This window comes from Myotis daubentonii, chromosome 9 (genome assembly GCF_963259705.1).
Source record: "Myotis daubentonii chromosome 9, mMyoDau2.1, whole genome shotgun sequence".
NCBI lineage: Eukaryota > Metazoa > Chordata > Mammalia > Chiroptera > Vespertilionidae > Myotis > Myotis daubentonii.
Window position 1 is genome coordinate 84,258,447 of NC_081848.1, and position 25,132 is coordinate 84,283,578.

Consider the following 25,132-nt stretch of genomic DNA (forward strand, 5'->3'; position numbering starts at 1 on the left):
CTCCAGCGTGAACACTGTCTCCTCCCTCTCTCCTTTTAAAAAAAATCTTTATTGATTTCAGAGAGGAAGGGAGAGGGAGAGAGAGACATCGATGATGAGAGAGAATCAGTGATCCGCTGCCTCCTGCCCGTCCCTCACTGGGGACGGAGCCTGCCACCAGGCAGGTGCCCTGACCCGGAATCGAACCGGGACCTCCTGGTTCACAGGTGGACGCTCAGCCCCTGAGCCCCGCCGGGCGGGCTCCCCTTTCTCCTTCTAAGGAGGCCCCCCACCTATTGGTTCACGACGAGAGGGAGCGCTTATCGCCGAGCCTCCGTCCCTCGCCGTCACCTCTGTGGTGCCTGCTCCTGAGTGCGCACCTTACAGACAAACTTCCCAGCAAAGGTCAGAGATGCTGGGTGACTTGCCTGAGACCACACAGCCAGGACAGGGTGGAGTCGGGACTTGAACCCAGGCCATCGGACACAAAGAGGCTTCCACAGAGAGCCCTGGAGCCTGTCCCGCCGGCCCCGGCCCTGGCTCCTCCCCCAGGAATCCCCCTCGGCCTGGGGAGGGGCCGTCGCAGCAGCAACCACATCCTGTGACCGTTGCCCTGGGGGAGCCAGCGGCTCCACCTCTGGGACAGGTGAACAGACACAGGCCCCGCCTGAGAGCAGGTCCACCGCCAGCCCCCCAGCCCCCGGCACCCCTGCCTGGGACGGCCCAGAGGACACTGGGCCCCAGCCCTTCCCTCAAGGCCGAGGGCGGGCATCGGCCACAGCAGCAGCTGAAATGCCAACGCCTGAGCTGGAGAGGAGTTCCTCTGAGCCCTGTCCACCGCCCCTCCATGTCCACAGCCCCTCCACGGCCACCGCCACGCCCTGTCCACCGCCCCTCCATGGCCACAGCCCCCCCATGTCCATAGCCCCTCCCCACCCTCCTGGGCCTGGGATCAACTTCTTCGCCAGGCAGCTCTGAGCATGAAACCCCTCACACTGCCCCAGGCAGGACCCACTCAGCCTACAGCCCAGTGCCCTGCGCCAGGCCGGGCTGGGCAGGCCAGGGAGCCTGGTGGCTGCTGAACTCTGAGCCGCCGCCTCCTCCGGGGACAGGCCTGGGCCTTGTCCTTGCATCCCCAGCGTCTGCCAGGGCACCAGCCACGGTACGTTTCCCAGCTGCCTCGATGGATAGACCTGCGCCCACCAACACACCCACACGCACACGCACAACACACACATGCACACGCGCGCACAGCCTGGGTTCTATAGGAGGTCAAGGACTGGTCGCTCCACGCCTGCTTTCACTCAGCAGTTAGTTTAATCCCAGGCTGCCCCGGCCGCTGTGGAGGCTGCCCCGGCCGCTGTGGAGGCTGCGTGTTCAGGGCTCTGGGTCTGGCGCTGCCTGTTCACAGGCTGGTCGGGGAGGCTCCCACCTGCCCAGGCAGACAGACGGGCACGTGGCCCCTCCCGGCCGTCTCCTTGCGCCTTCGCCCTCGGGGACGGAGCCGCGCTGGGCCTGCCGGGACGCTGTGGGCTGTGGGAGGCTCGGACGCGGACCCGCTGCAGGGACGGATGGCCACGGCACGGGACCTCCTGGCAGAACCGATGGGCCCATGTCTGTCCCTCGTTACTCGGGCTCTGGGCTCCCTGAGCCTCGGCACCAGAGCACCAGAACCAGCGGTCGGGGTCCCCAGCGTCCCCCAGTTCAGCCCTCGGGGCAGCTGCTGAGTGGGGCGGGCGCATCCAGTCCACCCCGCCACGGAGAGCTCGCCCTCCGGGGGGCGGCCCCGCACCCTGCGGGCTGGGGCGGGCAGTGGCGGTGCAGCAGGTTCTGTTTGTGGACGGAGGGGGCGTGGCTTCCTCTCCTTTCTCCGGGGGGCCCTCAGCGCTGGGGCAGGAGCACGGTCAGGTCCGGGAGGACAGGGTGGACAGGGCGCAGGCAGAGCCCCGGGGGCCTCGCGGGCCGGCTAAGCTGCCCCTATGTCATCGTAGTCCTCGTTGTCGGTGGAAGCGGGCTGGGGGCTGGGCGACCCTGCGGGGCCGGAGGCTCAGGTCAGCGGGAGGCCCTGCCCGTGCCCGACCGCCCCGCGGGACGGAGCTGAGTGGTCGGGTCCACGCCCCCCTCCCCGTGGGCCTGTGGGTGAGGGGGACAAGAATCCCACCGGGCCCTCTGTTCTCTGCCATGTCCCTCGCTCGGATGCCTGCCCAGAGGGCAGAGCCTGACCTCAGTCCAGGGCTGTCCTGCCTCCGCGGCCCCAGACCCCGAGGACCATGGAAGCTGGGAGCCCCTCTGCCACCCCAGCTCCCCGAGGCCACCCGCTGCTTCCGCTTGAATGCCTCCCCCAGCGGGGAGCTCACTCCCCATCCAAGCCCCTTTCAATCTCTCTGTCCCATCCACCTCCATTTCCCTCTCTCTCTCTCTCTCTAATCCCTTTACCTATTTTTTTTTCTCCTTGGGCTGGTGGGCCCAACGGAGCCAGATGTGCCCCACTCCCCAGCCCTCTCTGTCCCCGCTCCCAGGACCCCCACACCTGCCCCTGGCACCTGGACACCCAAGCGGCTCCTCAGGAGGGGGCGGGGGCAGCGGCGGCGGCTGGAAGTTCTGGTACCACTCCCCGGAGGAGGTGCTGGAGCCGTCGTCAGCCGAGGGCCCTGCAGGAGACCCCAGAGCCAGTCACCTCCCCTGGAGGCGGCCGCCACACACGGCCACCGGGCTGGGAGGCCTCAGGACTCTGCTGAGTCAGGCCTCCAGTTTGATGAGTGAGGCGATGAAGGCCCAGAGAGGGGGGGACACTTGTCCGAGGTCACACAGCTCGTGCCTGTGGAGCTGGAGCCGGAAGCCTGCGCCCAGCCTGGTCAGGGCTCCTAGCTTGATGGGTTCTCCGCCAGGCTGGCCGCAGGACGGGAGGCTGGGCACACAGACCCTCCGGGCCGGCTTACCTGAGAAGGTTCCCTGGGAGCCAGCCAGCTCCAGGCGCGGGGGCTGCTCCGGGAGGGGGCCCCACGGCGGGAGCCTGCTGCGGGGGCTGTTGCAGTAGCCCTCCCCGGACGACGTGCTGGACCCGCTGCTGCTCCGGGGGCGCTGCTGGGGGCCCAGGCTGGGGGGGTCTGCAACGCAGGGCCCAGGGTTGGCAGGGGGACCTGGAGGCGCGCGCCTCTTCACGTCCCGCCAGGAGGGGAGGGCGGCGAGGAAGGACGCAGGCCTTGGCTTAGACTGGGCGAGGGACTGACCGCCACGAGGAGATGTTCACACCAGGAGGGGCCTGCTGAGGGCGTTGCTGGGGCTGCCCGGGGGGGGGGGGGGGGGGGCGGGGCGCTGAGCTGCATCACCCCCTCCTGCCCCCGCCAACCCACCTTCCTCCAGGGCGGGCATCCGGAACCGGTTCTGCTGGGCCTGCTCCTCCGTGACCCGGTATCGCTGGGAATCTGCAAGCAGAGGGCGGTGAGGAAGGGCCGAGGCTCCATCTCCTTGTCCCCTGAGCCTGGAGGGGGCCGGAGGCTGGACCTGCGGGAGGACCACCCCAGGGCAGGAGGGACCCGGCTCACTTCCTGGTCCAGGAAACGAGGGCGGGGACAGGCTGCCTCTGGCCAGAAGCCCTCGGCCTGTACCCCTTGTCCTCAGGTGCCCCTCCCGCTAGCTCAGAGAACCTGGAGGCCCTTCCCCGCCGGTGGGCAGATCTGGGCAGGAGACGGCAGACACGGCCCTTGAGGAGCGCCCAGAGCGTAAGCTGGGGTGTCTGGGACCTGCCACAGGCCTGCTCCTTCCTCCAGAACCCAGGGGAGGCGGCCCACAGGAGCTCGAGGACTCGGGTCTGAATCTGCAGTCGACTCTTTCGAGCCTGGGACCCCTGAACTCGTGGCCTCCCGGCTTAGAGGCCTGGGCTCAGGCTCTCCGCTCCCAACACCAGCGCAGGCACCAGAAGAAGTGGAGCCATTTGCATCCCGGAGGCCCTGGGGTCCCCAATATCCACTTCCCCTCCTGCCGTGGGAGGCCCTGGGCCTTGATCAGGACACACGGCGGCCTAGGACAGAGGTTCTGTGCCCTGCCTCCCTTGCAGCTGGTGGGTTAAGTTCCGCTGGCGAACACTCAGCGGGCGCCATGTAGGCACCTCCGGCCTTAAGGGGAGGGCACGCCCCACCTTCCGACCCCCTTTCCCACTGGCTGGGACGTGGGCATGGAGGTGAGCCATGCGGGGCCACGTGGACGAGGGCAGCACCTTCGGGACTGCAGAGCAACAAGAGGGAAGGAGCCTGGGCCCTGGGCCAGTGTCCGAGGACACTGTCACTCGGGTCTCCGTCACACACAGCAAACTGTCACCCTAACTTATAGAGCGGGTGCGGGGCGGGGCTCGGGGATTTGCCACCAGCTCCCAGGGATTCCTCGGTGGGTGCCGGATTCTCTGCTCTCATTCAGCCCCCCAGCTTTGCCCGGGCCCTGCTACCCCGGAAGGCAGAGCGGAGAGCCGCAGGAGCCGGAGAGCAGGAGGAGCTGGGCTCACGGTGGGAGTTGCGGTGGGGGAGGCTGCGGTGGGGGAGAGTGGGGCACAGAAAGAGCGTGTGAGCGTGCAGGAAGCCGACTGGACTGTGTCTCCCCGACTCCCTCCTGTGGCACAGACACAGCCACCTTCGGGCGAGTGGCGAAGGACCGGCTTGAAGGCCCTGGTGGCCAGAGGCGAGCGTGGGCGGGGAGGAGGCGGGGACGGGAAATGCCTGGAGCATGGAGAGGCCTCCAGGGCCGCAGAGCACTTTGAAAACGTCAGTGCGGGGCCGCCTACAGTGGACCCGGTGGGCAACAAGGGGGGGTCCACCCCAGCTGTGCAGGGGTCATCAGGTGGGATCTGCTGGAGGCCCCCGGGCAGCCGGGGCTCTCCCTGGCTCAGGCAAGAGGGCCCTGGGCCCGGCCCGGCACTCACTGTAGAAGGTAGTCAGGGCCACGGGAGGCTGGGCGCTGAAGTCATAGTGCTCATAGTCTGAGTCGGAGCTGGAGTCCGCGTCCGCGGGGGGCGGGGCCTGGACCTGGAGGGGCAGCTTGGGAGCTGGGGAGAGAACAGAGTGGGGGCCACGGGCAAGTGGTGGGCGGAGGGCAGAGGGCGCAGGGAGAGGAGCAGACAGCGTAGATGGCGGGAGGCAGAGAGGCAGGGAGAGCGCCAGGCAGCCCGTCTGGCACAAGACCACAGCCTGGGTTTTCCCAGCTGTCTCCGCCCGTTGCAAACACGGGGAACTGCGTGACACTCAGGTCACGAACACTTACACGGCGGTCACGCCTGCCCGGCGCCACGCTAACGTCTACAGACCTTGCTCACTAGTCCTCACAGCAGCTTCGGGAGGTAGGGTCCGTCGGTGCCCCACTGTGCAGCTGAGGAAACTGAGGCACAGAGGCCCTCACCCGGCCCCTCGACCTCATGCTCGGTGGTGGCCGCTCTGAGCCAGCCCTGCCAGGGTCTGTGGTCATGCTCGCGTACGGGTGCTGCAGGGCATGTTATTAATGCCAGGCTGGGCTCCGCCCGATTTTCAGACAAAGGCGATTCGATAGTCACAGCACAGTGTGCTTAGACTCCAGCTCTGCGACCCGAGTTCCGAGAGGTGTGGCCCGTGGGCGTAAAGCAAGGTGACGACCCCAGTTCCGATGTCCCAGGGGCCCTGCAGGGAGGCTGAGTGGACAAGCCACCGAGAGAGGAAATGACAGCCCTGGCCGGTGTGGCTCAGTGGACAGAGCGTCGGCCTGTGGATTCAAGGGTCCCGGGCTCGATTCTGGTCAATGGCACGTGCCTGGGCTGGGGGCTCGATCCCCAACAGGGGGCGTGCGGGAGGCAGCCAACCAATGACTCTTTCTCATCATTGATGTTTCTCTCTCCCTCTCCCTTCCTCTCTGAAGTCAATAAAAACATAAATTTGTTTTTTAAAAAGAGAGGAAATGACATCACAACCTACTGGCCAACTAGCAGAGCAGAGATCCCGGGGGGAGCTAGGTCCTGTGTGGGTCCCGAACTCGGAAGCCTTGGGGCCTAGAATGACAGCCCCGCAAGCTCCCCCGTCACGGCCCGGCGGAGGCTGGCCCAGGCTCCTCCCAGCGGGGGCCCTGCCTAGAGCCCTTCCTGTCCGCTCCAGCCTCCCACCCCAGGGAGTCACAGCCTACCTTCCTCCTTGGGGACGGTGCTGGGGACCTCCTGGTAGCTATTGACCCCGGCTGGGGCGGCGGGCCGGCGTTGGTGCGTCACCGTGGCAGGGAGGGCTGAGGGAGGAGGCAGAGACCCTGCAAGTCATCGCTGGTTCCCTTCCCGTCTGCCTGGCTCTGTCCGTCTCCCTCCGCACTGCCCCCCGCCCCCACAAGGCACACACACGGTCTGGTCCTCCCATGGGGCCACACTGGTCCACTTCTGCTGGGCATGCTGGGAAAATCCTTCCCATCAAGAGGTTCTCCCAAGTCCAGGGCTCAATCACTGCTACTCCTGCTGGGGTCCCCCACCCCCGAGAGGGCTGCATCCTGGGCCTGGGCCTTCCTGGGGCGCCGCACCCACCGTATTTCCCTTTCACTCTCAAGAGGAGGACCAGGATGCCGATGAGCGCGCCCAGCAGGAGGGTTCCCAGGACGAAGCAGAGGATGAGGAGCATCACCTCCCGAGGCGTCCAGTCCCCCGTTGGCACAGTCACCGACGGCTCTGGAAGCAAGAGCCCCGAGTCAGGGAGAGGGAGGAGCGGACACAGGCTTCTCCTCGCCCCTCTCCTCGCCTCCCCGTCCTGCCTGCAGCGGACCCTCTTTTCGCGGGACCTGGGCTCCTCTGCCCTTTAAAACATGTCTTCTCCTCGGCCTGGAGGTGCCTCCGCAAACGCATCCTGAATGAGTCAGACTGGGTGACATTTTCTCCTGCCCCTCCCCCCGCCCGCCCCCGAGCTCTCTGCTCAGCTGTACTGAGTGCCCGCTGCCTGACCACCGTGCCCAGGCCGCCAGGCCTCTGCCCAGCCGGGTGACCCACTGTCCACGCAGCCCAGCACCGTGAGGGGCCCGCTCTGCTGGAGGGCCGGTGGGGACTGGGGGCCGCGGCCCTGCCCGGGGCACCTGACTCTCCGTGGGGGGGGAAGGCTGGCCTCCCAGAGACGGGAAGTGAGCCGCCCGGCAGTGCGCACGCGGGCTCCGGGCTGGACTCAACCATCACAGAGCAGCCGGCGCCCTGACAGTGCTGACGGGCCGGCTCCCACTCTATTCTTCGCGCTTCATACACATTCATCCAGGGGCTCCCAGCAACACCGGGGGGTGGGGGTGCCACGCTTACCCACCCCGCTTCCCAGCCAAGGGCCTGCGCTCGGAGAGCGTGAGAACTGCCCGTCACACGGCTGCACGAGGCCCCGCTGGGGTTCCGCCTCGGAGTCTGCCCTGCGCCGGCCACGCTACACGCCGCTGGCGACAGGCCGAGCGTGGGTCTGGGTTCAGAACTTGGATGCAAATCCAGCCCCACTGGCTGCTGCCCTCTCACCCCCTGAGCCTGGCCTCCTCCCTCCGCATAAGGGTTCGGATGAGACCCCCCCCCGGGCGGCGGCTGCAGGATGAAAGGCTGGGAAACAAGGACCGCCAAGTGCTGGGCCGGTGCCCAGAACACAATAAACACGCTGGCCGTTCACCTCGCCCCCACCTGGCCCGTGTCAGACCCGCTCGGCTCTCCAGCGCTGCCTCCTGCCCGAGCAGAGCTGCAGGGGAGCGGGTAGTGGACTCCTGCCCGGAAGCAGCAGGATTCAGGGAGCTGTGGAGCTGGTGGGGCGGGGGGTGGGGGGCCCCAAGGCACCCCGAGAGCCTGAGGGAGGCAAGTCCAGTGTCTGGAGGTGGGGACAAGCCTCGATCAGGCCCCACCCATGCAGACACACACATGCGTACATACATACACACACGTACACACACACGTGCACCTACGTCCCCGAGTCTGAGGCACTCACCTATGGTGGCCGGCTGTGCGCTGGTAAGGTCAGACGTGGACTGATTGAGCAGCTTCCGGGAACCTGTCGGGGAGCACCACGCATTCACTTGCACCTGTGACGGAGCACCTGCTGTGCGCCACGACAGACAGTGACCTGGGACCGGGGCAGGGTCCCAGGGGGCATGTGGCTAAGGAAAACGTCTTTTCCCCCCGACTCCCCCCCACCCCACTCCCACACACACACACTAAGGAGAGCATCATGGGTTTCATGCTGGGAAGGCCCCTTGGTTAGAATGTGGGGCCAATAACAGCGCGCTCCCCCTTCCGTGCAACCTGCTGCAGACCACGAATCCCTTTCCCATTCGACCAGGTTTGCCGGGGGGGGGGGTGCCTCAGGAGGGGGACGCTGACCCTCGTCGTTATCATAAGCACTTGGCAGGTAAGGGAGGGCACGACCCCAAGGTCCCGGGGGTGTTCCGGGATTTCCCAGCCGCCGGGGGCGTGGCTAGCGTCAGATCCACCTGGCCTGGAACTGAGGCCCAGTCACGCTCCTGCCGCGTTTCTTCAGGTCTAACCCTCCCGCGTGTTCACCTTAACCCCCCTGAAATCGGGATGATGGCGTCAATCATCACAATGATGACACGTAAGAGTTCACTTGGGCAGCACTTTGTCCGTCACGGCGCATACACAGCGACGGCGTGCCCTCTCGCTGCCATCGGGGTTGTCGAAGGTCAGTAGGACCCAGGTTCCACGTGGGTGTGTCTTCGCCAAAATAAGACAGACCCGGCGCTTGGCGAGGCCGGGCCCAGGATCAGGGCTCCAGGCACGGTCAGTGCTGTTACTACTATCCGTGTCTCCTACTGTGATTTTTACTATGATCACCAGCCCTGGGGTGGCAAGTTGCTTTCATCTCCTGGGCCAACCCCAGCCCACAGACACCACGGACCAGCACAGAAAACGCATCATAAGATCCGGTGCCTGGTCCTGAGGCTGCGTGGGGGGTTTGTGGGAGAGACGCCCTGGTTAGCTAGCAGCGTCTGCCGGGGCCTGGAGGCGAGGTGGTCCCTCTAATGCCAGGCCGTATCATGCCCCATCTAGTCCACGCTGTGGGACTGGGGCTGCCATTCCAGGCTGTGGATTCAGGTGGAATTCCTGGTCCACACCTGTGGTGGGGGAGCGGGTACCTGAGCAGAGGACCCTGGCTGCCTTCGACTGGCTGCACAGGTTGGAGTTGTTGAACCGCCACGAACAGTCCGAGAGGGTGGGCTCGTCTCCCTGGCACGAGTAGTACATCCGGCCGGGCAGGGAGTGGGGCAGCCCCCTGGGAATTCCGGCCACGGTGCCACAGCCCAGGGCCCGGCAGAGCACCTGGGCCTCCGATGTGTACCACTCGCTGTCGCACACCGTGTTCCAGGCTCCGCGGAAGTGCACCTCCACCTGCCCCTCGCAGCGGTCGGTGCCCCCCGTCAGGTGCAAGGTCTGGTGCTCTGTGGGGAGCACGAGGGGGGAGAGAGAGCAGGTCAGGATCCGTTAGGCCCAAAGCCCCACCAGCCCAGACCCACAACCGAAACAGCCCATGGCCGGTCAGTCTCCACACGCGGGCGCTCCCTCCGGCGTCTGCAAGCCCCTCTCCTCCTCCCCGTCTGCTCTAGCTCCTACGTCTTTGTTACTCAAAGTGTGGACCGTGGACCGGCAGCAGCAGGGTCACCTGGGTTGTAATGGGCAATAACTACCCTCTACTTCTATCATCTTAGTACACGTTAAGCCCAGCTGGTGATTCTAACCTGGCTTTTCTATCAACACTGGAGTGTGCATGTTGAAGTTTTTTCAGTATCGTTTACAGATCAGCAGTGTCGGTTCCTGCAGGAACCTAAGCAGCACCTGACCTCAGGGCCTCAGAAAACCAGATGGCCACTCGGGGACGCTGACCATGAACATCCATACTGGGACCAGCAGGGACACTGCCTGCCTGTCCACACCCCCCCCCCCAACTCCTGCTTTCCCTCTCCCTCCTTATAAAGATGTTAAGATGGGCTTTGGGACAAGAGTCCCCCATCTTCTCAGGTGGCCAGCACTTGAATAAACCTATTTCCTTCTCACCAGCACCTGTCTCGCAAGTTTGGAGTTTGTGTAAAGAGGCAGCTGAGCCTGGGTCTGGTTGCAGGATCTTGTGAAAAATGCAGAGTCTCAGGTCGTGCCCCAGAACCATGGAATCAGAATCTACATTTAACGAGACCCTCCTCCCCCCAGTTCCTGTGCACATTAGAGAAGCATTGGCTGGACCAGAACTTCATGGCCTCCTCTGGGCCAGCAGCCTCCTCAGGGCCTCCCTGCCTCCGTTTTCCCGTGCTGCTCCGACCAGGTGACTACCTCCCACTCAGGAAGAGCCTCCCCCTAAGATGTGGGCGGGTTTATCCCTCCGGCCCTGGGGTGCCCGCTGCCTCTAAGCTTCCCCTGGCTTTCTCTCTGAGGGCGTTTACCACTCATTGCCTGGGGTTATGCTGGTCTGGTCTCATCCTCCCTCCTGGACAGTGACCATGCAAGGACAGGGACAATCTCTCCAGCACGAACTCCAGGCCTGGCGCCCAGGAGGCCCACAGTGCGTGCTGGTGGAGGACCGGGGTGCAGAGGCGTCACCCACTGACCTGAGCACACCACGCCAGCGTCCTCCTTGTGGCCACAGTAGCGCTCTCCAGGCCGCCCCGGGCAGTCCCACAGGTAGGCCTCGGTCCCCGAGCAGTTCACCTGGTCCCGGTGGATGGGCCCTTGGCCGGGGGCGAAGTGCAAGCCTGGCAGGGCCTGGATGGCCCAGCCGCAGCTCAGCTGCCTGCACACCACGTGGGCGTCCTCCAGGTCCCACGTGTCGTCACACAGAGACCCCCACTGGCCGTGCTCCAGCATCTCCACGCGGCCAGCGCAGGGACTGCCACCATCCACCAGCCGCAGGTCGCGGTTCTCTGGGGGTGGGAGGGAGGGGTTATGGGGGAGGGCAGGGAAGAGGGAGAGGAAGGGAGGGGGGCCTAGGGACGGGGCCAGGTCGTGGTGGGCAGGGCTGTGACCCAGTGAGGGGGCTGTAACCCTGCGGGCAGGACGGGGCAGCCCTGCAGGGCGGGGACTTGGTGAGCAGAGGTGGGGGGACTGGTTAAGACGTGGGACTCCGTGGGCAAAGCTGGACGCTTTGCAGGCAGGGCTGTGGAGCCGGTGGGAGGGGCTAGGCACCTGGCGCGAACTAGCGGGCGGGGCCTGAAGAGCAGGGCCCAGGCCTGGGAGCTCAGTGCTAAGGGACCCTGGGAACCTGGCATCTTGATGTATTTGGGGGTCAGGGGTGGGGATAAAGGAGACGGAGGTCCAGAGAGGGATGAGGGGCGGGACCGTGAGTAAAGCCTGCAGACGCCATGAGGACTGGGGACTTAGGAGTCGGGCTGAGGAGTGGGGGGCCTGCAGGCCGATCTGAGGACAGGCTCAGAGCTGGACGTGGGACCAAGCTGTGTCCTTGGGTGTGGGCACCAGTTGTGTTTGCGATGGTGGTGGGTGGGGCTGGACGTCCGGAGGGCAGCTCGGGCCCAGTGCCCAGGGCTGGGGCAGTGGCTGGGGCAGGCGGTCTGGGCTCCACATGGCTGTACCTGCACAGGTGACCTGGGCCGGCTGCCCGTCGGGGTCGCACGGGTGCTGCTCCACCCTGCAGAGCTGCCACTCGCTGCTGCTGCACAGGATGACGGGCGCCAGGGCCCACGTGGCGTTCGGGGTCCCGCTGCTGGCGTTCCCCGGCAGCTGGGTGGGCTGGTCCGGCCCCCACTCGGCCCCGCCGCAGCCCAGCGCGCGGCACAAGGCCTCGGAGGCGCTGTGGTCCCAGGGCGCCCCGCATGGGAGCTCCCAGGACCCTCCTGCCCGCACCTCCACGGTCCCGCTGCAGCGGTCGCTGCCGTTCACCAGGCGGACCTCCAGCCGCTGCCCTGTAAGCACCAGGCCCGGTGAAGCCGCGCAGGCCCTGCCGGTGCCAGGACGCAGGGGGCAGCGGCTCCCAGGGCCCCGCCCCTTCCTGCCTCCTGACCCCGGGCCTCAGGGGCTGGGCTGGTCATCCCCAAGCCCCCCTTAGGCCTGACCCCTGCTTCTTCTTAGGTCAGGAGGAGGGGCTGAGGGTGACTCTAGGGGTGAAGGAGAAGCGGGCCTGGGACCCAGGGGGCACCCTTGTGTGAGGAAGGGCAGGGCTCTGGGCTCAGAGGCCCCTGGTATTGTGGGGCCTCTCTGTCCTGAGGGTGCTGACCCAGGGGAGGCCCCTGTTACCGGGAACCCGCAGGGCAGACGGGGTGGGGCGGTGACGGGTTGATGGGGTGATGGGGTGACAGGGTGATGGGGTGTGAGGTGGTTCTCCCTCCCCCAGAGCCCCTCCTTGGGGAGCCTCCCAGCATCGCACCCCCAGTGTTAGCGCTCAGCTTGGCACAGAGTGGGTCCTTTACAAATGTCTGTGGAGCTCACCTAGGACCCACCTGGTGGGACCCGCCCACCCCCCCCACGCACCCCCACCCATCAAGGCTTTCAGCTTCTTCTCAGCAGATCCCCCAAGATGCTCCCCGCACCCTGGCCACGTGGATGTGACTTCCCAGTGGCCCCTCAGATGGGGGCTCTCAGGCTCCCAGGGGACCTGAGGAGGCCCTGCAGACACTGGGCGAGGAAGGGGGTGTGGTCTGAAGTTAGGGAGCCTCCCTGGCAGCCTACAAGCCCATGTCCCCCACCTGTCCCCCCAGACACGCCTGCTGGGCCTCGGGACGCTGACCAGGGCCCCGAAGGCCATGTCCTCACCTGGCTCTGCGGGCTGGCTCGCGGCACGGCTGGGGCTGGGGCTGGGCTGGCTGGATGGGGCTGGCGACGGGTGACCTGAAACCAACCAGCGGCAGTCGCGGTGGGTGAGAGAACTGGGCACGGAGGGCACAGAGGCAGGGGCACTGGCTGGAGCCGCTGTGGCTGATGGGGCCTCGGAAAGACAGGGCCTGGGCCTGGGGTGCCCTCGCCTCCCCCAGGGAGGGGAAGCCTCAGGCTGCAGAGCCGCAGCGTCTGCCACGTCACATGTTAAGTGCGTGTGTCCTCAGGAACCGCAGCGGAGCAGAGAGGAAGGGCCGGGCAGTGGGGCCGGACCACGCACCCGTGAGTGGCCCCTCGCCAGCCCGGTCCCTGTCCCTGCCAGAGCCCAACTCGCCGGCAGTAGCTCAGGAAGATAGTGTGGCTGAACGGGTACAATCTCTGTAAAACACCGGACATACCAAAGAAGCAGGAGCCCTAAGCGGTTTGGCTCCGTGGGTAGAGCATCGGCCTGCAAAGGGTCCCGGGTTCGATTCGGCCAAGGGCATGTGCCTCGGTGGCAGGCTCCTCCCCAGCCCCGGCCCCTGGTGGGACCCGTGCAGGCGGCAACCCATGGATGTGTCTCTCTCACATCGATGTCTCTCTCTGTCTCTCCCTCTCTCTTCCACTCTCTCTAAAAATCAATGGGAAAATATCCTCGGGTGAGGATCTGAAAAAAAAAAAAAAAAGCAGCTTGGAAATGGCGTTATTTTTAGGAAAACGTTTTGGTGGAGAATGTGTGGGAGATTCGTGCCAGGCCCTCGGGGAGCGGGTGCCCCTGGGCCGCGAGCTGTGGACGGCACGAGCTTCCAGGCGGACGGGTCAGCGCTGGCCGGGGCCGACCGTGCGGGCCTTCGCTCTATCGGCGCGCTGACCGTCCCCGGCGCAGGGAGGACGGGGCAGCCCCCCCTCTTCACCAATGAGGAAAGGGGCCTAGGGACAGACACCAGCCCCGGGACATTCCTCTTTCGTGACTGAGGATGGAGACGCGGGGAAGACGCAGCGACCCGAGCTGCCTCTGCCGTGTGGCCCGGAGCAGCTGGACCGCGGGTCCCGCGCGGCACTGGGCGCGGGACGGCCCACGGCGCGTGCTCTGGGGGCGCGTGGACACTGTCTGTGGAATGCTGAGCTCACGATCCATGGCAGCTGCCGCTCCTGCCCCACGCGAGGCGCTGCCCTGCTCCCTGCTGCCCCGTCCTGAGAGGAAAGGGAGGGCCGCTGGCCGCTGGCCACACAGCTGACTCTTGAGCCACGCGGGGGTCAGGGGTGCCAGCCCCCCACATGCAATCGAAAATCCACGTAGAACTTTTGACTCCCCCTAAACTTAACCACGGATAACTTCCTGCTGACCAGAAGCCTTCCTGCTGACATACACAGCCGCGAACACGCCTGCTGTAGGTTCTGTGTATCACCTACCGGGCTCTTACAATGAAGCCAGCTGGAGACTAGACTCTGTTATCAAGGGAACCGTAAGGAAGAGGACATAAATGCATAGCGTTTGGTTTTTTAAATCCACGCATGAGTGGACCCACGCAGCGCAAACCCCTATTGCTCACGGGCCGGTTGCATCTTCCTCCCACCCGAGGCGTAAGCCGTCCGTCCTCTGAGGCTACGGGGCCATTCCTGCCCCCAACCCGCCCTCCTGGGAGCCTCAGCAGAGCTGCCCCCCCTCCACCTGCAGTCCCTCCCCGGGCCCTGCACTGGGCCCTGTGGTCCAGGAGATGAGACGTGGACGGCAGTTGCCATGGAAGCAGGAGTCCCTCTCTGAGCACAGGCTCCTGTGGTGCTGGCCCTTCTCTGCCGCCGCCAGGTGGTCAGAGGATCCCCAGGCTCAGAGGGGCCTGAGCAGCTCAACGCAATCCCCACGGTGTGTGTGCGCCTGGCCCGGGGCAGGGGGCGCGACCCGCGTCCGTTTACCGAGGACTCGGTCTGTGCCGCGCGCTTCCCTCCAGAACCTCATGCCCACCCCCTCCTCCAAGACGAGAGGCCGTGTGCTCTGAGGGCGCTGGGGCGGGTTTCTTTAATGTGGTTCTTGCACCACTTTTACAATAAGGATGATTAATGTTTACGTCACGTCTCATTTTCAGCGGGAAGCGGGTGGGAGTGACCCTGAGAGATGACAGAACCGGGACCAGCTCTCACTATGACCCTGGGTAAGTCCCGGCCCCGTTTCAGGGCCTCAGTTTCTCCCTGGTACGTGGGTGAGTTGGGCCAGTGGAGGTCTGACTTGGGGGCGCGGGGGGCGGAGCCTCCCCTCTGACGGCCTCTGACTTTAGGCTGCAGGCCAGACGGTGCTCGCCTCCCTCCCAGCACCACCCCCACTGCTCCGCCCGGCTCATCTCCCCAGCAGTTAGCGACCCGTTAGGATTCCAGGTTAACAGCACTGAGCCGCAGCGTAAGCCCGTGATCCCCTTTCTAATTCCTCGGCCCTCGAGCTCACGGGCGGTGCCGCTCAGCCTTGGACCCCTAACCCCGTTCCGAGGGTGCTGGCGGGCTTGGCGGGCGGGCTGGTGGGTGACGCCGTCCTCAGGGTCTTCCTTGTTTCTGGGAATCTATTCTAGTAACTGAAGTCACACTGGCTTGAGGTCTGGGATAGCGATGGAAGGCTTCGAGGTTTAAATAAACGTATGTTGAAAATGGAGCTGGTTGTAAAAGGCATTCGCTAAATAATAGGATACACGTTAAGGCAAATCAGATCACATTCTTTTACGCATAAAGCTCTCCAAGGGCTTTTCCATTTCCCCTGCATCCGTTCCTAGCCCTGCGGGGACCTGTGGTCCCTGACACCTGCCAACCTCTCCGCCCCGCCCCTCCCTCTGTAATCTCCTCCAGGGGGTCAGCCTCACCGCTGCCCCGGGGCCTTTGCACCTGCTGTTCCCTCCGCCCTGAATGGCCTGTTCCCCAGGTCTTCGCCCTCCAGGCTCATCTCATCAATCTGACCTCAAACACCCTCGGAGGCCTCACCTGTGTCCCACCCCAGCCACCCTCGTCTTCCTGTCTTTGCTCTGTTTTCCTGTTGCGCATATTCCTCTGAAATGAGGCTACTTCCAGGATGTGCTTGCTTGTTTGCCTGTCAGAATATAAGCTCAGTGAGGTCCGGGGCCTTGTCCCCTGTCCTCAGTGCCTGAAACCAGCGCCCCGCACATAACAGCAGCTCGACAAGCGAATGGTGAAAAGTCTAAAGATGGAGGGAGAACGGCCCTGGCTGCAGAGAGGAGCCCAACCAAGTTCCAGAATCTGAGGGAGGCGAGATGCCGGCTGCCCTGTCCGAGCTCATCCCGCAGGGAGCCCGCGCCTGGCCCGTCAGCCACCGCCGTCAAGGGCCTGAGCCGCTGACTCCCACCCCTGAGCCGCCAGGAACGCCAGCCGCGAAGGCAGCAACTGAACGGGGGAAGGAACAAGCCTTACAGCACCAGGATCACCGGGGTGACAGCCGGTGGGAGGCCGGGAGGCACCGCGCTGGCAGGTCTCCAGGAGGCGGCCACAGGCCACAGGCTCATGTACAGGAGGAGAGGCCGCTGTGCCGAGCTGACCCGACCCGGCCGCGCAGTCCCAGCTGGACGCCAGCCCGGGCCCAGCTGGGAGGAACCACACGGGGCTTCCTTCGGCAGCAGGCGCGGGTCGCGCTGTCGCTCGCTCTCTTTCTGCGCCGTCTGGGCTCCGCGTTCCCCGCACAAAATGCCCGGTGAAGCCGCAGAAACCGTCCCCACGACAGCCCCGGCTGAGACAGGGTCTGGGCAGAATCTGACAGCCATGGATCAGGACCGGAGCTCGGAGAACAAGATTCCACGCAGGCCACCGCACCACCAGCCCCGCTGGCGGCGGCTGGAATCGATGGGGAGCCAGCCAGCAGAGCAAAGCAGCCGGAGCGGAAAGAAGGCCCGGAAGGCTGTGTCCAAACGGGGTCTTCGACGGGTCGCAGGGGTCGCCAGGGCCGCCGTGCGGAAACCTAAGAACACCCTCTTTGTCCGCACAAAGCCAGGTGCCCACAAGAGCCCCGCTTCGATCCCTACACAGTGTCTGGGGAAGCCAAGATCGAGGTTTAGCTCAGCGAGCACAGCCGGCAGCTGCTGAGCAGTTCACAGTTCAAGGCGAAGCCGTCTCAATCATCAAGGAAACACACAGGCTCCACTGTCCAAGGGGAGAGTGACAGGAAGAGGCTGGGGGAACCGGTGTGGAAGTTGGGCACATAGAACTGGCCGCGTCCCAAGCAAATGTGTGAGAGCAAAGGCAGCCCGAGCCCTGAAGAGCAACAGTCGTGCTCCTGCGAGTGCTATCGTGGAACCAACCAGGGAGCCGTCTGAAAAGGAGGACCCTTTTGGCGAGTGTTTCAAAAGAGCTACTGCAGCCGAAACCGGTTTGGCTCAGTGGATAGAGCGTCGGCCTGCAGACTGAAAGGTCCCAGGTTCGATTCCGGTCAAGGGCATGTACCTGGGTTGCGGGCACATCCCCAGTAGGAGATGTGCAGGAGGCAGCTGATCAATGTTTCTCTCTCATCGATGTTTCTAACTCTCTATCTCTCTCCCTTCCTCTCTGTAAAAAATCAATAAAATATGTTAAAAAAAAAAAAAAGAGCTACTACAGCTTGGTTTGAAACGTGTCCTGTTTCTATCATTAATCAAGTTATGGCTTCTTGTGGGATGAAAAAATAAAATAAAATAAAAGCAACAGGAACTAAGCCCTTTACAATGGAGCCCACGCTGTCCTCCCAGAGGGACTGCCCGCGGGTCTGGCGCCTCAAACCTGTGGGACGTTCGGACTGAGCGGAGGAGCCTCGGCCCGGCCTCGTGCGGTGTCTCCCCAACAACCGTCTGCGAAGACCACGGGAGGGCGGATGTGGGGGCCGCCGGACTGAGCGTGAAGAGCACGCTTTAGAGCCAGGGTGGCTAAGTTAGCTTCTCCGCACCCACCGACTCCTTCCTCCCACAAGTGCCCCTGGCCCTCACCTCCTACCCGGGGCCTGTTTTCTCTCTGAATTACTGCTTCCTGAGTAGCTATTCTTCGGGATCTCAAATAAATGCCCGTGGCCTCTCACTCTGGCCATTTATTTCTTTATATTTTTATTGATTTCAGGGAGGAAGGGAGAGGGAGAGAGAGAGAAACATCAGTGATGAGAGAGAATCACTGGTCGGCCGCCTCCTGCATGCCCCACACTGGGGATCGAGCCCACAACCCGGGCATGAGCCCTGACTAGGAATCGAACCGTGACCTCCTGGTTCATAGGTCGACGCTCAACCACTGAGCCACACAGGCCGGGCTGGCCTTTATTTTTAAGTAAGTTTCCCAGCTGGGCCCACGTGCCTCTGCATGTGATGCCCGGAGGACCCAGCAGCCCGTCCATGCTGCTCCTGCCGGGAGGCACGGCTTAGATCCGATCGCGGGGCATCAGCAGACACGCCCGGATGAGGGCCGTCTTGCCGAGTCACTGGCCTGTTCCCTTCGGAAGGAGCACTGCCGACGGGAGAGAAAGGAGCTCTGGGCGGCGGCCTGGAGCACAGGCCCGTGAAGGGGCGTGGGGTGGCCTGCGGCACATTCACGGGTTCTCTTTTGCCTTCGAGGGCGTCGTGGGAGCAGTTGCCAGCATCGGGAAAAGGCTGTGATTATCTGATCGGTCTCATCCACGTTCATCGCCTGCTCGCTATGTAAGATCCTTTTAAGGCAGTCGGCGTAGCTAGGAGAAGGGAGCACCGTGCCTGTCACCTACCCGCTAACGGTTCAGAAAGACAGAAAGCGATGCCGTGATGGGGGTGGGACCTTCACAGCCGGGGAACTGAGCGGAAAACACATGGAACTTACAACTTCTCCGTATGTGAGAAGTTACGCTGAAATAAAAAGTTAAAGAGCCCCGGCCAGTGTGGCTCAGTGGATAGAGCGTCGTCCTGCAGGCTGAAGGGTCCTGGGTTCGATTCCGGCCAAGGGCACATTCCTGGGTTGTGGGCTTGGTCCCCAGTAAGGGATGTGCAGGAGGCAGCCGGTCAGTGATTCTCTCTCATCACTGATGTTTCTCTCTCCCTCCCTCTCCCTTCCTCTCTGAAATCAATAAAAAAAAAAATATTTTTTAAAAAGTTAAAGAAATGTCACATGTTGTAGACCCGACCGCCTTCCTGCCTGCAGATGCCCCGGGAGGCCTCGCTTCTCCCTCTGCTGTCTCCTGAGATCCTGCCCCAGCCCCGCCTGGCAGCAGTGGTGACTATGAGGCTCTCCAGCACCCCGAGGAGCCATGTTTCCCCACACCCAGGCCTCATGGAGCCCCACCCCAGCCTGGGCCCTGGAGTTGGCCATCAACCCGACTTACAGCTGGGGAAACTGAGGCCCACGCGGACACGCAGTAAGAGCCCTGAGCGCCAGTCAGGAGACCTGAGCTCCAGTCCTGCCACGTACTAGCGACAGGCCTTGGGCAGGTCTCTCAGCCTCGCTCACCCTCAGTTTCCTCATCTGTACAATGGGTTTGTCATGTGGGCAAACGAGCTCAATGTGCAGAGGAGCTCTGTTAACCACCAGGCCTGCGCCCTGGGCATGAGCCCTTGTCCTGCTGCACAGCTGTGTGAGCTGACACTTGGAGGATGCTGCCGGCTCAGCATCCTCAGGCGCCTCAGCCAAGCGGCCTTTCCCCACGGGCGGAGAGTGGGGTTGTTTCCCTGCAGCGAACACGCCCAGGGAGGCCAAGCAACAGTTCCTGGCCCCAGAGCTGGATGGGGAACCCATGTGGCCTGGCCCCCCAAGAGCTGGACGGGGAACCCACGTGGCCTGGCCCCCCATGAGCTGGATGGGGAACCCACATGGCCTGGCCCCGCCAAGAGCTGGACGGGGAACCCACACGGCCTGGCCCCCCAAGAGCTGGACAGGGAACCCACACGGCCTGGCCCCCCAAGAGCTGGACAGGGAACCCACACGGCCTGGCCCCCCAAGAGCTGGACAGGGAACCCACGTGGCCTGGCCCCCCCAAGAGCTGGACGGGGAACCCACATGGCCTGGCCCCCCAAGAGCTGGACGGGGAACCCACATGGCCTGGCCCCCCAAGAGCTGGACGGGGAACCCACGCAGCCTGGCCCCCCAAGAGCTGGACGGGGAACCCATGTGGCCTGGCCCCCCAAGAGCTGGACGGGGAACCCACACGGCCTGGCCCCCCCCAAGAGCTGGATGGGGAACCCACGCGGCCTGGCACTGGGGTCTCTGTGTGGCGCCCGCCTGGCTGGTTATAACAGCTCTGCTCCACGCCCACAGGGTCTGGAGGAGCACACAGAGACCCGGGGTCCCAGGCCAGGTCTCTGTTCAACTGGCTCATTTTTGCAGCAAGGAAACCAGGGCCAAAGAGGGAAGGGAAGAAACCTGGCCCGAGGTTACTCCGCAAGCCGGAGCCAGAACGTCCCCAAGCCCCTCCCACCTCACCCTCTCGGGCACCTTCTTCCCCACCCCCCCACCTCCCCGGCAGCTGGGGCTCAGTTTCCCTGAGCTGAATCGGGGGACACGAGTTGGGGCACCGCCTCTAATGTTCAGGCTCCCCGGGAAAATCCCGGCTGCCTGGGCGCCGGGGGACGGCCTGGCACAGCCGTCCTGTCCAGGGCGCAGCCGGGGAGGTGAGCAGCGGCTTCCTGGCTCTGTCAGGCCAGGGGACAGACGGCCGCCCCCGCTGCCCTTTCCCTGGGCCAGTGTGGCCATGACCCAAAGTCTGGAGAAGCGATGTAGGTGTCCCCGACGTGGCACTAGAGGCCACGTCACTGCAGGGAGTGGGGCCCTGCCCCAGCCTCTCTGCTGACTCGGGGGAGGGAGGGGGGGGCGCTCCCCGCACTGGTCCTCGGTGCCCCTGCCGCCTATGAGCCTCCGCGAGGGCAGCCAGCATCGGCCAGACCGAATGGCCTAGTTCTGTCTCCATTACGTCTATTGTCGCCATTGGTTTGCACTGGCTTCATCTTTATCAAGGTTTTCCCCCCTAAAAATAAATGTATTTTCACTTTCAACTCAATTAAGAAAGAGTATTGAGTAAGTCGTCAGGGAAGATGGCAGCTCTAGCTAACACTGCGCACTCACGGAACCGCAGCCTGGCCAGGGCCGGTGCTGAGGGTGGGAGGTGGAATAGGGGGGGACGACGGGGGGGGGGGGGAGGGGGGCGCTGTGACTGGGGAGGGAGGTGGCTCAGGGATCCCAGGCCCACCCCTGTCTGCCCAGGGCAGGCCGGGCACCCGGCATTAGTTAGTTGGCGGTTTCCCGGCTGTGGTCCAGGCAGAGGGAAGGTGGCCTCAAACCGGGTGGCCCTTTCCTGCAAACCCCTGTCCCGAAGCCTCCGCTGGGGCCCCCGGCTTCTCCCACCTGCTTATTCCTCTGCATTCAACATCGGGGAGACCAGTTCCACTCCTGGGCTCCCCCACGAGGAAACGAGGCTGGCGTGGAGCGGGCCTCGGCGAACGCAGGCTGAGGGAGGGGGCGTGGGCAGCGTTTCTCCCCATCGGATCCCCGTGACCCTCGACATGTAGCCCCAGTGCCCAGCTGCCCTGTCCCACGTCACCACAGACAGACAGCTGTCCGTCCCCACCAGTCGCTGACCTATGACCGGAGAGCCAGGCTGAGATGGAGAAGTGTGAGACAGCGGGCGTCCGCACGGATACACAAATGCAGGGAGAACGTGAAGAAGAGAGACTAGGACAGTAAACACGGTTCTGTAATTTAATCCAACCAAGCGGGGGTTCGGGGGGGCAGACCGAGAGAACTAGGTTGTATGACTTGGATGCAGTGGTCATGGGCCAGGGGCAGCCCCATGGGAGGACATGGGCTCTCGAAAAGGCACTGCGTGCCCGCCAGCCACGCAGCAGTAACAGTTAACGCCTTATATTTTGGCAAAACAACCTAAAGGCTGACCTCACCTCCGTCCACTGAGATGGAAACTCCACCCAGATCCAGACAACCCCAGGCCCCGCCGACGGAAAGCCCTCAAAGATTTGAATTTAAAAATAAAGATGAGCCCCGGCCAGTGTGGCTCCGCGGACAGAGCGTCGGCCTGCGGACTGAAGGGTCCCCGGTTCGATTCTGCCCAAGGGCACGGACCTCAGATGCAGGCTCGATCCCCAGCCCTAGTCAGGCCTGACTTCTTGGCACAGTGACTGACAGAGGAGACAGCCCTTGAGAATCGCTGGTAGAAATGGCCAGGCTTGATCTATGCAGTGAGATTTGTATGGTGGCTTCTAAGTTAAGGAAAATAGATTTTTTTAAAAAAAATTGCTAAGAAACCACAATGGCTTTTCAAAGAAACCACAGATCGCCCTGGCCGCGCAGACCGGCAGCCCTGGGGGCCCTCAGCGACCACAGTCCAGAGGCCCCGGAGCCCCGGCACTGCCCGACACCAACAGCCTGGCTCTGTCCCACGTCACACGCAGAGGTCAGATCTGACCAAGTCCTCGGGATTGTCTAACGGTTAGACACACTGGTCGGCAAACTGCAGCTCGCGAGCCACATGCGGCTCTTTGGCCCCTTGAGTGTGGCTCTTCCTAAGCCTTAGGAGTGCCCGAATTAAGTTAGTAATAGTTTAAGTTTAAAAAACTTGGCTCTCAAAAGAAATTTCAATCGCTGTACTGTTGATATTTGGCTCTGATGACTAATGAGCTTGCCGACCACTGGTCTAACCAAAGCACCCCATTCCACCAGCAGGAACCCCGAGATCCAGAGAGGAGAAGGAACACACAGTGAACCAGAGGCCGGGACCCGGCAATACGTCCGGCCGCCCCGCCCCACCCCGTCCTCCCAGTCATGGGCTTCTAGCTCATTCCCTCTGCCCTTCATCCCCAGGTGGCTGATCAGAAAACAGAGGCCCAAAAAGGAAACTGAGGCACAGAGCCGGAGGGAGGGGGCCCCAGGTCTCCAGGGCGCACCAGCCGAGGACTGGGAAGTGGCTCTCCAGGCCCCAGGCTCCGCCCTGGTCACTCATTCAACAGCGAAACCCAGGCCTGACGAGAGGCCGGCCCAGAGCCCAGGCCAGCCTGGGCAGAGACACAGCTGTGTGAGGCCCGGATGGAGCCGAGAGCTGGGCCTGGGCAGGGGAGCAGGACCGAGGAGTCCTGCTGGGCACCACGGCCATGGCCAGGTCTGCCAGGGCCCAGAGGGCCAGGCCCCAGCCGCCTGCCGCCCAGGGCGGAGCCTGGTGACCCCACTCTTCTCCGTTCGTTTCCTTCTTTTCCCCCTGGGAGTCTGACCTCCTTTCCCGCCCCGGCTCCCAGGGAGGACCACAGGCCTGGCTCCATCGCGGGGTCCGGGCTGCTGGGCCAGGCGGAGGGAGAGCCGCCCAGGCAGCCGGCCACGTCTCCCCCACGTCAGCCGCTCTGGCCGCACCAGGGGCTCCGCTGACCTCTCCTCCTGGGGGGCGAGGCCCACAGTTCCTTCGCCCGGGAGGCCCTTCCTGCCACCGTGTGTCTCAGCAGCGGGACAGACACCCCTGGGCCCACGGAGGAGTCCGGGAGCGTCACTCAACGCCATTAAACCAAACAGCAAGCGGACGGCTTCCTGCTTAAAGGGGTTCAGTCCCCCCACAATGTGGAGGCAGGCGCCTCTGTCATTCCCTCAGCTCCCCGTAAGCGGACGCCAGGGTGGGTGGGCTCCGGGCGCCCGGCTTTCCCACCCTTTTCACGGTTCGGGGAGAGAACTTGGTTTCACCACCGCCCGCCTTCACCTCTTACTTATGGCGAGTGATGTCGGTTTTCCACTCGCGACAGCGACATCGCCTCCTTTCAAAACTAAACTTAGTCCCAGGTGAGTCCAGCGAACACAAATGCGGTTTTGAAAACACGCAGCGAGTCCCCGTCCAGGAGAGGAGGGGCCGGCAGGGGCGCCGGGATGAGCTGGGGCTGAGTGGAGGGAACGTGGCCCCTTCCCTCACCGCCTGCACCCTGCCCAGGCCGGGTTCCTGCTGCCCGCCGGGCACCGGTCAATGTCGGTTCCTCCGGCCCGAGCACCGGTCAAGGTCGGTTCCTCCGGCCCGAGCACCGACCACGGACCTTCAGACTCAGACTGCCTCTGGGCCAAGGCCGGCGGCCGGGCCTCTCGGAGAAAAACCGAGAGTGGGAGGACGGAGGTGGGGAGGAAGGGGACCACTCCGACCATCTGCCTCAGCTCAGGGCGGAAGGCGGCTGAGCCCAGGCGCTCCCGGCCCGCGGGAGGGCCAGGCTGACCCGCACGGCGGAAGGCCCTCACGTGCCCGCTCCCGGAGCTGAACGCTTTCCCGGACCCGGCGTGCGGGCGGGAGCTCGGAGAGGCGGAGGAAAGAGCTCCCAGGCTCCCAGCTGCCTCGGATCCCTCCCATGGGCCTCCCTCTCACCAAACTGGAAGCACCTGGCGCCCCGCTGCAGGTGGACCCAGACTCCCTCCGCCCAGAATTCCGTGTTCACACCCGTTAACCCCCAGTAGCCTCCAATGGCCATGGCCCAGCGCCCAAGCCTCCTGGCCACCCGATGGCCGGCTCGGTCATGAGGGCCCTGGCACCCGGGCGAGCTCAGAAGGGAAGGGAGGCGGCCACCAAGAACTTTCCTAAGTTCATTTGTGTCCTAAACTGCCCCAAACGGCTGTGCCCAGGCCCCCAGCGACCGGCTGCCCTCACCTCCCCGGCTGCCAGGACCTCCCCGGATGGCTCTGCTGTCAGTGGCCCTGTCGGGGGAGCCCACCTTCTGCCGTGGCTGGTCCTCTCTCTGGAGGCCAAGGGCTCCTTCCTGACAGTCGGCAGGACTAGGGGTGGGGGCTGCTGAGCCTGCGGTGGGAGGCGTCTCCCCCCTGGGCCTGGGAGCCGCTGGCAACAGCACCCTGTTCCTGACCTCGGCCTCAGGCCCAGCCCAGCCCCTCCGGGGGGTCCCGTCCCCTCTCCAGGCCCCGAGACTGTGGGCAGAACGGGTGGGGGGGCTCCCTGGTGCCGGAGCACGGCCTTGGGGCGACCAGGCCCCAGAAAGGCGAGTGGAGAGAACAGTTAGGAAGCGGCCAAGAGGCCAGAGCCGCGTCCTCCAGGCGGGCGGCGGGCGGCGGGCGGCAGGCGACGGGAGGGGGGCTACCTGAGAGGCCTGCCGTCAGCGATCCAGCGACCACGAGGAAGAGCCACAGGCCCGGGGCCATCGCTCGCTGCTCCGCGTGTCCGCCGGCGGGAAGTGGCATCCCAGGGCCAGGAAGCGGGCGGGCGCCGAGCGCCCCTCTCGCCGCTCGGCCTGTGCTGCGCCCGCTGGGCCCTTTCTCTGCGCAGGAGCGGGCGCCCTCGCACGCAGGCGGTGCCCCAGCCTGTGAGCCTCAGCCCGGGCCTCTGCTTGTGGTTTCTTCTCCAGGAAGCCAGGCCGGTGCTGCAGGGGTTATGGGAGGCCCCGCTGCCTCCGCTCTGAGCCCACTGAGCCTGGATGGACCCAGGAGTCACAGTGACACACGCACACACACGTGCACACACCCACGCACACG

General features: G+C 64.4%; 1 protein-coding gene and 1 pseudogene across 3 annotated transcripts; one reads left to right on the top strand and one right to left on the bottom strand.

Moving 5' to 3' along the window:
• Positions 1 to 1,295: 1,295 nt before the first annotated feature.
• On the bottom strand, positions 1,296 to 25,132 carry CD6 (CD6 molecule). Of its 3 annotated transcripts, XM_059710512.1 has the most exons (13): positions 24,742 to 25,132; positions 12,686 to 12,760; positions 11,509 to 11,838; positions 10,531 to 10,842; positions 9,070 to 9,372; positions 7,905 to 7,967; positions 6,497 to 6,637; positions 6,115 to 6,210; positions 4,892 to 5,014; positions 3,333 to 3,404; positions 2,919 to 3,086; positions 2,523 to 2,630; positions 1,296 to 2,010 (listed from the first exon to the last, which is right to left on the bottom strand). In XM_059710512.1, exons 1-13 carry the CDS (start codon positions 24,839 to 24,841, stop codon positions 1,946 to 1,948), a joined length of 1,956 nt encoding a protein of 651 aa, XP_059566495.1. In that variant the 5' UTR covers positions 24,842 to 25,132; the 3' UTR covers positions 1,296 to 1,945. The 3 variants fall into 3 exon arrangements, with proteins under 3 accessions (XP_059566495.1, XP_059566496.1, XP_059566497.1); XM_059710513.1 differs by lacking the exon at positions 4,892 to 5,014; XM_059710514.1 differs by lacking the exons at positions 4,892 to 5,014; positions 6,115 to 6,210.
• LOC132241698 (nascent polypeptide-associated complex subunit alpha-like) lies at positions 16,400 to 19,105 on the top strand (annotated as a pseudogene).

Coding starts and splice junctions, on each gene's coding strand:
- CD6 (XM_059710512.1), bottom strand. CDS start 24,841: ATGCCACTTCCCGCCGGCGGACACGCGGAGCAGCGAGCGATGGCCCCG. Junction 12,761..24,741: donor GCTGACGGCAGGCCTCTCAG/GTAGCCCCCCTC, acceptor GGTTGGTTTCAG/GTCACCCGTCGCCAGCCCCA. Junction 6,211..6,496: donor GAGAGTGAAAGGGAAATACG/GTGGGTGCGGCG, acceptor CTCCTCCCTCAG/CCCTCCCTGCCACGGTGACG.